The 17,148-nt window shown below is 42.8% G+C and overlaps 1 protein-coding gene across 3 annotated transcripts in view; it reads left to right on the forward strand.

Moving 5' to 3' along the window:
• ZMYND11 (zinc finger MYND-type containing 11) overlaps positions 1-10,270 on the forward strand; it is a 104,387-nt gene extending 94,117 nt beyond the window's left edge. For all 3 annotated transcript variants that reach the window (XM_041486952.1, XM_041486961.1, XM_041486971.1), the window contains 4 exons: positions 260-328; positions 2,117-2,389; positions 3,481-3,666; positions 8,274-10,270. In XM_041486952.1, the coding sequence (XP_041342886.1) occupies positions 260-328; positions 2,117-2,389; positions 3,481-3,666; positions 8,274-8,396 (651 nt within the window). In that variant the 3' untranslated portion in view covers positions 8,397-10,270. The remainder of the gene's footprint in view (positions 1-259; positions 329-2,116; positions 2,390-3,480; positions 3,667-8,273) is intronic.
• Positions 10,271-17,148: the final 6,878 nt, after the last annotated feature.

The raw sequence follows: 17,148 nt of genomic DNA on the forward strand, positions 1-17,148 counted from the left end.
ATTTTAGCAAGTGCACGTTGAATGGTAGAACTTGTTCTTTAATTTTGTTCCTTCATGCAGTCATAGTCATCAGTGATAATGTAAGCATTTTATTGTGTGCACTTCTCATTTAAGAACATTTCATTAATGTTTCTATTTGATACCCTAAATAATTGCAAATAATCACAAATAAAAGGCACATTGGTCATGTTACAATGAAAATCATTTACATTAACTGGTTTTTTGGGTTGATTCAATATGCTTTTCTTAATGTTCACAGCTGAAGGTTACTCAGGAACCAAGAGCAAAGAAAGGACGACGTAACCAGAGTATGGAACTCAAGAAAGAAGTGAGTAACCTCAATTACTGTGTTTATAGAGATAGCAAAGTACAAAAAGTCTGAAATTTTAATAGACACTCCTTCAATTTCAGTCACCTTTTAGTGATGTTACGGTATTAGCCTTGGAAGTTCCAGCCCCACAGCTTGGTACTCCTTGCTAACAAGTGTAATTGTGCCTCCCACGTGCAAGTAATGCGTGTCATCATGGGAATATCCTGTATCATGAATAAAGCAAGCCGGCTTACAATATTTCTTAAAAATAACAAATACTTATACAAAATACAAATACTTATACAAATAACAAATTCAGGATATCAGTAAGCCAATAGAAAGTGCAATCGTGCCTGTGAAGTTTATGAACTACCTCACCCACTTTGCCTGCGGGTTTCCCTGTGTATCCTGCTTTCAGGATCAGGGAACCAAGGGCTGCGTTATTGAGCGTGTACACAAGGGGGCACTTACAGAGAGAGCCATAAATCTCTTTCCGAGCCGCAAGGACTTTTCCTGGCCTCCTTCCAGCTGCCGAGGAACGCTGAGAAACATTTGCACATATGTGTGTGTGTTCCTGCCAGAGGACTCAGGATGCCAGCGCAGAGGAGGCTGCGGGTGCTGTAGCAGCAGAGCTCTCTGTGGTGGCTGGAATAGGGACACGGCCCCTCCTCATTCCCGGGCAGCCGCCTCCCCATTGTACCTGATCCTGCAGGAGGCAGCGTCGTGGATGGAGGCAGTGACACAGTCTCTGCTCCCTGGGGCACAAACTTGGTTTGAGTGCAAGATAGGGAAATTACAGGAGGATGTCTCGCCATTCTTACTGTGTTTTCTGTCAAGCAAATGCTGTCATTTGCTTCATATATTTATGTCTTAGCATTTGCCTTCTTAGCTCTGATCAGTGATCCAGAAGTCAATCACAGTGACCTCTCAGAGAGTAATTGATGGCAAAAGGGAATGCACAGCCTTTTGAATGGTGTGAGCAATGTCTCATCACAGACAGGCACAAAGTCCAGTCCTGAGCAAGGCTTTGTCTCTACACTGCTAAATGAGCATTAAAACATCTAACTTTAATAAAGAAAATAAAAATTGTTTATGTCTTCAGACACTTCAAATAGCAATAAACATTTCCAGGAGTATAACTTCAATCTGTTTTAAAGAGCAGGAGCAATTGGTGTTACATTGTAATAACACAGGCGGCTAAATTCAGTACAGTACACTACAGGACTTCTTTCTTGATAATTGTGTAATTATACAGAGCTTCTGTGGTCATCAAGTCTAGTTCCATATTATTGGAAGCAAGACGTAGACTCTCATTAGCCTTTCATCTTCAAAGGACCTTTGAAGTACTGATCAATCTTTGCAGCACTTCTATGGAGTCAGTGGAATATCACAGACTCCGGGGCAGCCTGTTGGGTCAGAGTAAGCCCAGAGTTTGCCAAAACAATTCAGGAGCCTTGGCCATGCAACTACAGTCTCTTTAGGCAGAATATTGTGGGGGAGAAATATCTCTAGCAAACCTCTAGTAATCCCAAGGAGACAGCCCAGCCTCTGTGGTTTTCATACTTTTGGGGAAGTGAGGCTGGCTGAAGTCAGAAAAGCCTGACCCAAGAGCCTGCCCACTCTCAAGTTGGTTTTCCACAGGGACCCCACGTCCCATTAGCACTACAGGTCTTCATCAGACACCTTTCACATTAATTACACTGATATTACTCAAGTAACATTTTTTCTTCAGGGGGAACTGAAAAGTGAACAGGTTGACTTGTTCTATTTTGCTATGTGATTTACAAGTTTGTTCTTTCTCTGCAGGAGCCAGAACCTGAAACTGAAGCAGTAAGTTCAAGCCAGGAAATTCCCACAATGCCTCAGCCCATTGAAAAAGTTTCAGTCTCAACTCAGACCAAGAAGTTAAGTGCCTCTTCTCCAAAAATGCTGCATCGGAGCACCCAGACCAGTAATGATGGAGTGTGTCAGAACATGTGCCATGACAAATACACCAAAATCTTTAATGATTTCAAGGACAGGATGAAAGCTGATCACAAAAGAGAAACTGAGAGAGTCGTGCGAGAGGCAGTGGAAAAGGTAACACTTGTTGAACACCACCTACCCTGGGTTGTGGAGAGGAGATTTTGGGGATTTTTTCACATTCTTTTCTATTTTTGTAACAACCCCTCTTACCAAAATGAATAAAAACCTTTTCCAAAGAGACCACATAAAAATAGTCTCCATTATTGCTTTTTTAGACCATTTCTATACCAACAAACCTACTTTAAACAGCAAACTCATGGCTTTTTTTGATTCTTGTCCAGTGATGTCAGTTTGTGATCCAAAACTGAAACTAATTGTTCATTTATGAGTATCTGTTTCCAAAGCCTTTCTCTCCATTGTTAAGTGTGATTCTAAACAATGTCATTGTTTAACTGCTAATCATAAATAATTCTTCTTTTGTCCATCTTCTGACCTAAAGATCAAATCGGGTCACTGAAATTTGTTTTCATTTTCTTATCTAATTATCTTATCTAATCCTGTTTAAAATTCAATGCCTAAGCTTGACCTGGTCACCTTTGGCTAGAGAGAGCAGGGCAGTTTGGAGGATGATTTGTCTGACCTCTCTTAAGTACCTGTCTTAAGATAAGATGAATTTCCTTCTGGATGAAGGACTATGAAATGAACTTGGGGAGTTCAGGTGTTAATCCTGTAGGATTAAGACACCAAATATTTAGGTACCAGAGCAAGGGCAAAAGAACCTCACTGACAATGAACACTAAAATAAATAAATACCTCTTAATGAACTCAGGGATGTTCTATTTTGTATTTTCTATTGTGCACTTGCTGTAGATTTATATGCAGTTGTAGATTTGGAAAAAACAAAATCTTTTTTAAAGAGAAATGAATAAATTTATAAACTTATCATTGAGCAAATATACATAGAACTTATTTAGCTGTTATTGTAGATGCCTAGCAGAGTAGAAATACAGTGATATTTTTATTTTGATTAAATCTGATTTTGCTATATCTGTAATTGAGCAATTTTTTGTTTCCTAAATAGGAGAAATCTCTAATTGGGTGACCTCCACCCTCATCATTAATAGAGGTTTAAAGAGTAGAGGTTTAAATAAGACACTAATTCCAATAGCTGTCCCTTGACTTGTTTTGCTGACTGTCTTTGGCAGCTGCGCACGGAGATGGAAGAAGAGAAAAGGCAGGCTGTAAACAAAGCTGTGGCCAACGCACAAGGAGAGATGGACAGAAAGTGTAAGCAGGTGAAGGAGAAGTGCAAAGAAGAGTTTTTAGAAGAAATTAAGAAACTAGCAGGTCAGCACAAGCAACTGATTTCCCAGACCAAGAAGAAGCAGTGGGTAAGTGTCAAAAATTTATCACAAGAGAGTAAGTGGAAATGTATAATGCATCCTGCAGGCAGTTGAAGGGGATTTCTTCCTTGCTTTTAACTGCACTGCTCTTTCACTAGTCTTTCAGCATGAAGGCTTTCTCCTTCATATTACTGTTTCAAATCTTCTCCAAATTTCAACTTGGTGTTTTGATTACTTTCCATCTTAATTTGTTAGTACTAACAGCAACATCTTCTCAAGTCCAATCAGATGTTAGTATCAAAAATATTTTTTTCTAAATGCAGTTTTACTCTGTATAAGACATGCTTTGCATTATGTTCACACTCCTTTGATCTTGAGACCTCAGAGGGTACAATATCTGGCTGCATCAATTTGGATTCCCCTGCTAATAAGGCTATTAGTGATATCCTTTTGGCCTTTTCCTCTCTTGCTTTTTCTACAGCTGTTTTATATTCCTTTATATTTAGGACATGACATTCTGAAATGTATTCCTCTCTTGTTTGGTCCTTAAGTGCAACTGCAGCATCAGCTACAAAAACCATGCTGGTGTGCCCTCTAGAAAAGTGAAAATAGACATCTAACTTCTTGTTCTGTTACATGCTACAAACTTTTTCCTGGTTTTATTTGGACTGTGGCTGGTGTTTTCTCAGGCTGGAGTGTGTCCTCCCACATGGCTGTACAGCACCTAGCCAAACACTGCAAGGACCATAAACTGTGCTGCTTGCCAGGAGCAGAGTGCAGGTGGAAACCCCTCTGCTCAGGAGCTGGGACCTGGCACACAAACTCTGCTATTTCTTTGCTAATTGTCACAGAACAGGGGAGCAAAAGCCATCACTGAGGAAGTCCCACAGCACTGTGACAGTTGTCTGTAACACACAGGAGGGTGGGCACAAGATTGTAGCACTGGTGGGGCTGTAAAGGAACAGGAGCCTCCAGGAGATGGCACAAGCTAAGGGATAGCCAGTCTGCCACCCCCTGCAGCCCCACTTCCTTCTCTTATAAAAGGCTGTTTTGCTGCTGCTCAGCCTCATTAGTGTCTGTGCTTTCATGAAACAATGGTCCCTGCAGGGAAAACTCTGCTCTGGAAAATAGTGGAAAAAATACTCAGGCGAGGCAGTCAGTCACTGACTACCACAGTTTTGAGTTTGGAAAGAGAAGAATTGCTTCAACTGCTCCTGTAGAGTCTTCATTTCTGTTCCTCACAGAGGTTTTACTGTGGGTGTTATGATGGTGCAGTGCTTGGGTCTCTGTCAATAAGAGAATTCCTCCCTGCATACCTGTTTCTGCAGACCAGAGAAGTTATTTTTGACTGACGTGATTGAGTTACTGAGTTCAGTGTGTCACCAGCTGCTGGTGCCTGTGTGCATGTGCTCATCTGTGGCACTGGGAGGGAAATGGAATTGCCTTTGCCTCCTACAGAATATGTCAAATCACCTCTGTTGTGTCAGAAGTGAAGAGCACACATGTGAACCATTGTCACCATTCAGCTGACATGCAGTAACTCGGGCACAATAACATCATTGTGAGGCTGGACTCTTAGCTCTAGCTGCTTTTTGATAGTTTGGAAGGTAACATTTCCAAAAGAGACTGACTGGAGTTATCTGCTCCAATGTGCCTTTACTATATCCTTCAGACTAATCAAAAATGCCCGGGTACCATGTCACTGAATTTATTAATGAGAGCATAAAGCTTCTCTACTGAGCAAAACAATCAGAAGATAGAAAGAGTATTTGACAATCTTGCCTGCTTCTGTGGCCTCAAACTATCTGTCAATCACCACCCTAAATGAAGGCATCATGCAGGCAGCTGGTTTGCATGTGGCAGGAGAAGGAGGGTCAGGATAAACACCTCTGCATTCAAGCTGATGGATCTGCCTGCCAACACACAGCCCCAGGCAGCTGGACTTGGTCCAATTACACAACTCCCCAGTGATTCTTCCTTCAGTGGTACTAATGACAGTCCCTGGTGTGTAGTACTGCACTTGTATCTGCTATTATAATGATACCTCCTCACCAAAAAATCTCATGTAATTAACACACATACTAAATGAGTTTTGGTGGCTTTGCTTTTTAATTAGGAGCAGAGACCTCTGGTTTTGTGTAATGCTGATGGCTGTGCTTGGGAATATAGCTGCTATTATTCACACTGTATTTGTCTTTTTCTCATACCTTAAAAACAAGTCCAGTTGGGATAAAGGGATCATTTTGTTGGTGGTATACAGGGACACGAGATGTGCTTCCAGCCCTTAGAAGACTAATGCATAGTTAAAGAATAACAGTTCCTCTTTCTCTAGCTGTTCACAATTGGCTTAGTCCAATTTCTTTTTTATACCTTCAGAAAATTTGGGTTTAATATAGATACCTCAAGTAAATAGCAAACAAAAGGAAGAAGTGTAAAGGCAGCAGTCACAATAATGAGATTATGCAGCTCCATGGCTCCAGGGTTCAGGCTGGAGTGCTGGTCTTGACAATGTTTCTGGTTTAGTTTCTCCAAGTTCTTTTATTTGTGTATAAGACTCATTTAAATTGGTGCATAGGTCGTTTCCATAGACAGCTTTTAACTTTTTTCTCTTTCAAATTTATTTACACATATATTTATTTTAACTTGCAACAGGTGGTCTTTAAGTGAATGAGCATTGTCTGTGATGTGTACTGCCTGAAACAAAACCCCAAGTGATTGATAACGTTTAGAAAGAGGAAAATACAAAGAAAAGAGGAGGCCTGAGGCCAGCTGGCATTTTGCCTCCAGTGCCACATGTGCTGGTACCAGCACAGATGACACTGTAAGTGGAGATTTACATCCCACACTTATGGCCAGCATATGTAAAGGGAAGTGCAGGACCCACTGATCAGTTATCCTCTCCTGTCATAGCATTTTTTGATCTCTCCAAACCAGCAGATGTGAATTTGGACTCTGGGCTCAGGCCCATGCTGTACATAATGGAGAGCCACAGCTGTTCCCTGCACCTTTCCAGCAGATGATGCTAATAGTTCCCACAGGCTTGTGGGCAGCCAGCAACATGAAAAACCAGGAAAACAGCTCTGGAGAGGACACTTGTTTGCAGACATTTTTACAAATAAACTTCCCAGGAGCTAAATTATGCAAGGAAAACGGAGAGGTTCCCTTCTCACACAGCTAGGGCAGTCCCTTTATTGCTGATGTAAATAAATGGTTATCAGTTTAGCCAATGTAAATGTTGGCTTTCTTGGATCTGTCTTTCAGTTGTGTGGGTTGTTGTGGTTTTTCTTTTGAGGCAGTTTGGTTTGTTTCCTTTGTAATTCTCTGTTTTATTAGCAAAGCTGTAGCTAGACAGGACATAAAAAGTAAATTGTGTGTTATTTTGTGGTTTGATAGCAGCCTGCACAGACTGTGTGATATCCCTCCCCCTGTTCCACATCATGCAATCAACATTTCAGACTGGATTCCTAAAGATGCTTCCTGATTTTGAGCAGACCAAATTCAGAAAGACAAATTTGCGGTCATTAGAAGCTGACTCTCCAGGATGTAGAATATAAATGGTACCTTAAACAGCAATGCCACCTTACTTTATGGAGTTTTGTCAAAATGAGAGTTAATGCTTCTGCAGCACTGCCTTAAGGGCATAAACTTTCCTGCAGACAGGGCGCTGTGTGGGTGCTGTACCTCCTTGATGGCCACCTGTGGTGCTGACCAGCATGTTGTCTTCCCTTTTTTAGCTCCCCAGAGGCCACAGGGTTATTTTCCAAGTAGCTCTTCCAGCTATCAGAAAGCTGGGGGTGTTCTCTGTGTTCCGAGGTACAAATCATCTTTGCTGCAACTTTCTCCAGTACTAAATAATTCCGCATAAATCATGGGCTGTGCAGCATCTTTCTTTCAGGAGTTTTGTGCAGTGCTGGCAGGCACGACAAAGGGCAAGAGCTCAGGTAGCCAACCTGTGTGTGACAGGCCTTCTTGGGTTTGTCTAAGACTTGGAAGAAAAACCACTTTTTTGATCTGCTCAGTAGCAGTGGTGGAGCACAAGGTTTTCCCTTCAGGAGGTGGCAGTGCTGGCTGCCAGTCAGCAAACCCCAGTGACAGCAGTGTCCTTACAGGCTGACCCCAGATGGGCTACAACAAACCAATAATTCTTGTCTCCTGGGATGTTATTGTTGTGACTTCTGACATTTGCTAGACCCAAAGGATCTTCCCCAACAACCTCTGGACAAGTCGGGCTTATAAAGAAACCTCAAACACTGTTTTTCAAGCCTGTGCAGAGCCTGCTCGTGCCAGCAGCACCTGTTGATTTATTGTAGCTTTTAAGACATAGATCAGGGTGCTATTACACAAATGTAGGGTAAAAGATGCTTCCTGCGCTGTGTGCCTGAAAAATGTCAGTCCACCATTCCGAGAGATGAGTTTTCCTAAGTGGGAGATGATTTTTGGAAAAGCAATAATCCAGACTCTGGAAAATAGGAAAGCATTGTGTGGATTTGCTGAAGATTGCTGCTTCACTCAGCACGTGTGAAAAACGCTTGGATGCCCCCAAGCATAAATAAAGGGAGCATTGCTCTGCACGTGCTGGTGTGGCAGGGGTGGGGGAATGCTGGTGAGGAGGGATCCTGCCAGGGGGATAATCCCATCTCACTTGTTCTCCACAGTGCTACAACTGTGAAGAGGAGGCCATGTACCACTGCTGCTGGAACACGTCCTACTGCTCCATCAAGTGTCAGCAGGAGCACTGGCATGCCGAACACAAACGCACCTGCCGCAGGAAAAGATGAAAGAGTTCCTCCTCCCCTAGAGCACCACCCCAATGATTGCTATTCTCAGACAGAGCGGTTTTTGTTTCCAAAAAGAAAAAAAAAAAAAAGCCAAAATTGTTTAGAATTTGCTTCCCATTTTGCACCAGCCTTTAAACACTTTTCTTGGAAGAAATTTTGCACAGTTATTTCAGTCTTCTGTTAAAAATGCTCCTCCAAAATTTTGTCGGCTAAATGAATCGAACATCTGTTGGAGCAGGTTACTTCAAATAATTTTAAACTAGAGGATTTGTTGCATTTTCAGCAAATTTTAAGACATTTTTAGGTTTTACAGAGATTTTAATCTTTAAAAACAGCAGATCTAAAAACAAAAAAAGATGCAAGTTTAACAAAAGCTAAAAGTTTAACGTTTAAAAAACATTTAAAAACTAGTTCTGAATGTAAGAAGTACAGAACTGTTTCAGAAAAACGAAGCATACTACCTTGATGTAACATTTATTTCTTAACCTTGTTGAGCTGGTTTTGTTCAGCTTAATTTTACTGTTTAAAGGCATTATCTATTGGTTATACCAGTGGGTACATGATTGAATTTAGGGAACAGGGTTGACACAGCAGGTGCTAGTCCTGCATATTTTTTCTTAAATATTTCCCAACTGTGTTTTATTTTCATTATTTCTTTTCAATATATAACTTTTATAACAAAATATTAGCTTTGATCTTGTAGTTTAAAATCACAGGGAACTGGGGTAATCTTTTACTGAGCTGGATCTTAGAGAAAAATGAATATTTAAATTTTAAAGTTTGCACATTTCGTCTTTGTTCTAACATGAGTGCTTATAACAAGAATAAGAAAAGCCAAAAAAAAACCCACAAAAAAAACAACAGACAAACAAAAAACCCAACTACCTTTATTCATACTTGGAATTTTGAGGCATACAAATTGCTTTATTGTGCCCCCCTTCAGCCTCCCCAATTCAATGTCATTTGACCACCTCTGATCTGGTGTCACCCGGTCCATTGTAACTGATAATAAAAGGAGAAAAAGCACTTAAGTTTCACAGAAGCCGTTATGTTTGTAGTAATGGGTCATTGCCTAATAATGAGCTCCATCACTGTACTCAGAATGAAGAATAATGCATGTTAATTTTCTTGTATTAAAGATGCCGTGATTTGTAAAAAGTCTGTATTTTGCGGAATGTCTGGATTAAGAAGCATTACCAATAGGAATGGATCGATAGTTGAAAAATTATTTTCTTTTTGTTTGTTTTATATATAGATATATTAATTGCATCCATGTTCAGAGACAATTTTTTAAATAGATGTAAAGCTAACTTAAATAGCTTTTCTTTTAAAGTGTCTCCACATTTTAGTTTCTTTCAAAGATTGGTCTTAGACTGAGTCATATGCCCATTAATCATCCAGCTATTTTTTGAGAAGTTAGAGGAATAATTTGTAAATATTTATTTAGATCTTTGATATTTATTGAAAGCAATTACATGATGGAACGATGGAAGCTGAAGAATCAGGAGGAAAGCCTTTTAAAAAGTTTTCTCTAGGATTTGTCAGGGTCATTGTAAAGACAAAAATATAACTAAGACTTCTGTGAACTACCACTGAAATTCTGACCTTTTTTACTTACAGTGGTGATATAAGTTAATTGACTAGATACCGCCAAATAATGCCCAATATGTTGCAGAAATTAAGTGGTAAGTTGATTGGAAAAAATAGTAAGTAGATGGTAACTTGTATTACCACAGCTGCATTATTGCCTGATAAATGTGTAATTAACTTTTGTCGCCTCTGTGTTGTGACTGTAAAACACTTCACAACTAAAAATCAATCTTGTTCGATTACTTTACAAGTTCCAAAACTTCGATCCACCCCTATGAAAGCAAGTATTGTGGAAATATTTTTGGTGTAAAATCATTCCAGAATATGTAATATTTAACTGATAGCTGCATGAAAGTAAGATTCGTGTTACTTTGGCTTTTTTGTCTCTGTTGACACGGTTGCACATTTCCAAGTTACTACAGCGTGAAAACTGTGTGTTTTAAAGAAAAAAAAAAAAAGAAAACAAAAAAAAAAGATTGTGGCCTGGTTTTGTATAAGTTTTAGGTAAAATTACAATTGATTGTTTTAGGAACCATGATTTAAAATTAATTTTTTCTGCAAATCATAAAGCTATATTAAAGTGTTGAGCTTAGCCACTATGCACATTGTAATTATTCATTGTGGCTGTCCAGTTTATGATGCATTCTGGCATTTTGTAAGCTGCTCTGACTAGCAATATATAGAGTCATTTAATGTGTTAACATTGGTTAATAAATGTATTTAAAAAAACCCCTCACTGAATGTGTCTGTGTTGATTTTGGCCAGTTGTCCTCACACCCTGGGGTGGGCACATGAGGCTGCTGTTAATGTTGTACTCACCAAGGTGGGCTGGGGCTGTGCCTGAGCTCCCAGGAGCCCTGGTCCTGACTCGAGGGGAGCCAGCAGGGCCAGGGAAGGGTTCCAGCGTTTAACATGGCTCTCAGCTCCGACAGTGAACCCTTCCAGCCCGTGCAGGGCCAGCAGCCCCCGGGGGCTGCACCCCAAGTCCTGGTTTTAGAGCAGATCCTGCACTGGCAGCAGCCAGGCTGGGGCTCAGCCCCTCTTTGCCCTGGGCTTCCCCTCACCAGAGGCCCCACTCTGTCTCCTCCCTCACCCCTCCCCAGCCCTGAGCCTGTGCCCGAGCTGGGTTTATCAGTGAATTCCCTCTGGAGGGACTGCATGAGCCCAGCTTCACCCAAGTGCAGTGGGGTGTCTCCTGCCCAGCCCTGAGCAGCCAGTCCCAGTCACTTGTGAAGCCACCACTTGGTGCCACTGAGGTGTCCCAGGGAGACGAGGGCCCATGGAGAACATCCTGCAGCCACCCAAGAGAAACGGCCATGGGGACAAGCCAAAGGCACAGTGGGTCATTCTGGCATCCAAAGGGGTCATCCTGGAGCTCCACCAGGAATTCAGGGCTGCAGCAGGGATGCTCTGGGAGTGCTTTCAGTGTGGCAATTCAGAATTTCCTTGGGGAAATTAAGACCTGGCAAGACCTGCAAGTCCCAAGGGATCCCTCAAAGTCTCTTTTATTGTTTCACTATCCAAACAGTTCTGTTCTTACATGAGCCGTATTTTATTCCTTCATCTTGATGAAACTCAAATGTCAACAGTGAATAGAGAATATGCTGGCAGAGCAGGATCAGGAATAAGCAGCGTGTCCCTTCAGCTCCCATCCCAGGGCATTTTCCCTTTTTGATGACTGCAGTCACTTTTCAAGCTCAACACTGCTCACCAGCACTCCAATGGCAGAAACTCCCAGTGAAAATGCTCCCCTCCCCTCCCCATGTGCATTTGCCAGTTCAGGTGACACCAGTGGGGCCAGGATAAGGATCAAACAGATCCCTGGCCATGCCAAGGCAGCTTCCCAGCTGCATTGTGTAACACAGATCGTCTGTGATCTGCCCTACTCCATCCCTGTCCCACACTGGGCCCTGGCACTGCCACCTGGCAGAGCAGAGGAGCAGAGTTCTCCTTGCACTGCCCCAGCTCTGCGAGTTTCCCTCCATCAGGAATCTCAGGATGAGTGGGGGCTTCTCTGAGTTCCTGCAGCACCACCACTGCAGGCAGTGGTCCTAGAGCATCAGCCTTAAAGGCTTCAACATTTTATTGTTGGCTTTTCCTATTATTATAATTATTGTTGTTGTCATTAATTATTTTTTATTAATTTTTTAACTCTGGCTATTCCTTTATTTTCGTAAGGAGGAGCTGTGGTTTCTGCCTCCTGCTTCCTTTAGGTGGAGTGAGCTGCCCAGCTCATGGCTTGTTTGCCTTTCACAATCTTAAATGACCAAATATGTGAAATATGTTTGGGATTTGTTACTCGTAGTTAGGGGACACCCTGTCAATTTTAGCCTCCCTGAGTGAGAGCACAGATGTGCATATGCCTCTCAAATGCTTTCATAAATGAAATTGAGGGGGGGTATCTAAACCAGAGAGGCCCTTCTTGTGTTGATTCATGTCAAGGAAATGCAATTGCAAGTAGAAAGGTCCATCCATTAGAATATTGTTGGGTTTAACTGGGAGATGATTATAGGTAATGTAAAAGTAATAAAACCAACTATCTTGGACATTCCATGCCCCATATTTTACCCTAATAAAACCTATTTCCAGATGTCAAAATCCTCAAAAGTATGATAGACTGAGTAATGCTCTTTGAAAAAGAAATGCTGGTTACTGGAGGTGCAAAATTGTAAAATCAGAAAGATAATAAAGAAAAAATTAACTCTGAATTGTCCCTCCGCTCCCCATGGCCATGCTTGCCCCAGGACCTCTCCAGCCCCATGTCCCTGGAGCCACTAATGAGGCATAGAAGGGATGTTTTATCCCATCAGGGATGGCAAACAGCAATGAAGAAGCTGAAATTAAGCGCAGCATCTACTTTGTAGATAATTTGTACGTGGAAGGGGACTGATAATTGAAGATTATTCAGAAGAAATGCCAAGAGAGCCAGAACACTCCATGCTAAAAGGCAGAGTGATGTGTTTGTTTACAAAGCCACCGGCCAGTTGCTGCAAACTCCCTGAGTGAAAACTAAGCTGGCGTGAAGCTTCAATGGAAATAGGATTTACCCTAGAGAGGGATCTAAAAATAAACTCAGTTCTGCATCAGAAGACACTGTGAATCCGGTTACACAAAATGCTTTACTAGTGTTTGGAAAAGGACTTCTGTAGGAGAAAACAATGTTTATTAATAAAGCCAGAGCGCTTTCATTTGTAACTATTTCATTGACAGGAAAGGTAGCTTTTTCAAACAGCCACTGTAGGTGGCTTTGGGGCCCCACTTGCTGCCACATTCCAGCTCTGCCTCTCTCCTGCTCTCACTCCTGTGGCAGCTCTGCACTGGGCCAGTTTTGAGCCACGATCCCACCACAGCAATGTGCTTTTGTCCCTTGTAGCAGAGCCTTCAAGGTGAAAAATGGCTTAATTAAAAAAGGAGCTCAGTGCCTTGCACACAGCAGCTCTTGAAGTCCCTGTCACCAGGAAAGAGGGCTTTGTCTGGCACGGGCCACCCCTGTGTGCCTGGAGCAGCTGGGGCTCCCTGTCCTCCTTGGGAGGTGTAGGAGCTGTTTGGGTCTGCTGGACTGGGGAGAGAGCGGGATGAGGCCTCCAAACCCCGGGGCACAGGCAGGGACATCCCCTGCTGTGGCCCTGCAGCTCAGCCCCTCCAAGGAGCAGCAACACTGGCTCCTTCCCAAAGGAGAAGCACGGCCAGAAACTCTGCCATGCGTGGCTTATGTGCTGGAGAGAGAATTCCTTTGGCTGCCACAACACTTGCCTGAGTGACAGAACCTTTTCCTGTCTTTTCACAAGTCTGTGAAGACCACAAGGGCTGGAAAGCCTTTTAGTTTTGCCCCAAAGAAATGCAAGATGTGCAGCTCAGTCATGCAATTGCTTGTCCTGTTTTCCCACTGGCACTGGAGCCAGCAGCACGTTAACCCTGGGCTCCCCAGGGCCAGTGGCTGCCACGCAGGGAGCTGCTCCGTGCAGGCCGGGAGTGGCTGCTGGATGCTGAGCAGGAGTCCAGCACTGCCCAGCCCTTCCCAGGGGTGTTTCTGCTGCCTCTCTTGACAAATTTGGGTGGGGGCAATGCCCCCAAGTCCCGGAGATCCTCTCCCTCAGTCAGGGGGGTGGCATTGGGATTTCGGGGCCAGGAAGGGGAACAGGAGGCAGCTCACACAGCAGGGATTGCTGCAGGGACAGGATCTGCCCTGAAATGTCACAAACACTGAGAAGCTCTGAGCCACCTCGGGCTTCTCCTGATGCAGGAGCCTCCCTTGGAAAGCAATGGACAATTGTCACAGGGAGAGGCCCTTCCAGGAGAGAGCAGCAGGAGCTCAAGCCTGAAGGCCAGAGGCCTCCCAAGCTCCTCCATAGCCTGGCACAGCCCAGACTCAGCCTCTGCTCCTGGTACTGCATCCACTCCCAGAGCCTTTCTCTTTACCCAAAGGCTCATGGAAGTACTGTACAGAATCATCTGCAGAGACAGAACCTATTTTATGGGCTTCTCTTAACAGCTTGTTCAGAATTTGAATTTTTTCTCCCAGTTGTGATCCTGCTCCAGACCTCCCTGGGCAGAGGGAGTGTTTCCACCTCTCCCAACTACTGCTACTTCACCATTTGGTGAAGAAAAGCAGTGTCTGGAGTTGCCTGTACCATTACAGACCTAATTATTATTCTTCCTGTGGCTCAGCATTTCCAAACCAAAATGGGACTTTGCCACATCCCAAAATGACAGGCTGCATCCTGAGTTTGTGTCCCTCCTGCAGATGCACTGGCTTTATCATGCTGGAGAAATAAATGGTGCTGGTAGTTGTAAGTGCAAAGACAGCACATGTGGCTGATGCAGGCAGAACAAGATGCAGTCACACCAGTTTGGCAGCAAGGCTATGGCCATGTTAGGTGCTCCACTGGAAACAGGAATTTTTAATGGAAGTTTTCATTTAAGAAAATGAAAATGGGGTTTGTTAGAAAATTTTCATAACTGAGTGATCTCCAACAGTAATTTTATTATGGCTTAAAACAGTAGTTAAAAGCCTCTTGTACTGTAAAAAGGTTTTGCTCCAAGATGAAGAAACACTTCCCTTCACTGAAGGAAAAAATTAATTATAGCTGAGACCACACTTCTTTCTCTTTGCTAACCAAAGAACTGTGAGAGAAGAACTAAACATTCACATTCAGTTTTTGTGGCCCTACACCCTGGAATGGCAGGATAGGCTGTGGGTTTCCATGGTGGATGCCCAGTGTCTGCCCTGGCAGCCAGAGGCATTTTCAGGCTGTGCAAGTCCATCCCTGCCCCTGCAGCAGCCAGCCGGGACTGAGCCATGCAGGGACCCTGCAAAGCCACACGAGGGTGTAGCCCCACCCCAGCTCTCAGCTACTTATGGTTAGGAGAGAATGAAAAAAAAAAAAAAAAAAAAAAAAAAACTCCCATTTTTTTTGGTTAGAGAAAAAAAAAAAAAAAAAAAAAAAAAAAAAAAAAAAAAAAAAAAATACTCCTGTGGATTCCAGGAAAGTATCCAAACCCAAATGTTTGAGAGGCATCCTAGAAATGCTAATGAGCGTGTGCGTCTGCAATGGAAAGTTTAATTTCTTTGTCCCTCCTCAGCCACTTATCTCCTTTGGGCAGTTGTTGGCTCAAATTCGTGTCTCCTGCTGCTCTGTGAATGCTGCCCGTGCCATACTCACCTTCTGACCGGGCTTCATGGAAACATTATTTTCTTCTTGCCTGCATCTGCTTTTCCTGCTCCTGTCTTCTCCAGGGTTTCTGTTCTTCAGTCCTGCCACTTACCTGATTCAGACCTGGTTGTTTTTTAGTTTCCCAGACCACTGGGGTTGGGATAAACTCTGTCCATGCCTTGCACATGTCTGTCCTGCTACCTCCATACACCTCCTCTCTTGAGTCTTACTGCAGAGCCCCTGGCTGAATTCAGCAGGGGAAGCTCATCCAAGCCTCCAGTCCCTGGCGCTAAGAGCAGTGAGGTGTGTCCCAGCATCTGGAGCTTCCTGATTGAAATGCACTCCCCTAGGTGAGAAAATTAAAATGCAGGCCCCTAAAGTTGGGTGCCTGATGCCACAGGGTTAGATAGTCTCAGCTGCTTGATCTTTACTTCCATATGCACAATCTTCTTTTTGCTGGCCTCCCCTTCTACACCAAACGCTCTTCCTAAAACTGCCCTCCATTTATGGCTTCCTCCACTGATAGCTCAGGACAGCTCTTATCTTGGTGCCTTTCCTGGCATCTCCAAGCCTCTCCCATGTGCTGCCAGTCACATTTGGAAGCCACTCCCAGTGGAGATTCCATCAGCTTTGTCCCTTCCTCCAGCCACTCTCCACATTCTAAAGCACAAAATTAAAACAAGATCAGCTTTGTGCCTTTAGGATCCACCATTAACTGCTCATTGTCATAGAATATTTTGCAGTAATTAAAATTATTATTATTATTATTATTATTATTATTATTATTATTATTATGTGTTGTGGGATCCCTGAGAAAGAGATTTTTTTTCCCCATGGGGATCAGAGAGAAAACAACAGTGCCTTTGGAGAAATCTTGTTTGTGCAGACCAGAAAGAAGTAAGGAGCAGTGACTTTGGCTGGCATGATGCAGCATGACCTGCTCAGTGAACCTGAGTGAATCTGAAATGCCAGGCAGCTCCCAGTGCCAGGATGGTGCCAGAGGGTGCAGAGATGGCCTCGTCCTGGTCTGCTGTGTAGGAAAGGGGGAGCAGCAATTTCAGAGATGCTGATCTCAGCCAGGTGCAGCACAAGGCAAACCTTGAGCGGGTTTTTGTATCAGTTTTAAAGTGATACCCCTCAAAAGAAAAGAGAAAAACCATGAAAAGGAGAACCCTAAATCATGGTAAGGTGAGTGAGGGCTTTTGGGAAGGTAGGATGCCAAATGGAGCACTCCAGATGTAAAAAAAATAACACACATTTATGTTTAAGGAAAAAATTAACAATATTTTATATTTTATCCTCCAAAAAAAAGGATTAATTTCTACTTTTACGATGTAAAAAATAACACACATTTATGTTTAAGGAAAAAATTAACAATATTTTATATTTTATCCTCCAAAAAAATGATTAATTTCTACTTTCACAATGTAGAATTTGGTTGCTTTTTTTCCTTTTTTCTCTTCAAATGTCAGCTTTAAAGCAAAAACTTTTTTTTTTATTTTTTCCCT

Source organism: Pyrgilauda ruficollis, unplaced genomic scaffold (genome assembly GCF_017590135.1).
Source record: "Pyrgilauda ruficollis isolate IOZ18807 unplaced genomic scaffold, ASM1759013v1 scaffold12, whole genome shotgun sequence".
Taxonomy (NCBI): Eukaryota; Metazoa; Chordata; class Aves; order Passeriformes; family Passeridae; genus Pyrgilauda; species Pyrgilauda ruficollis.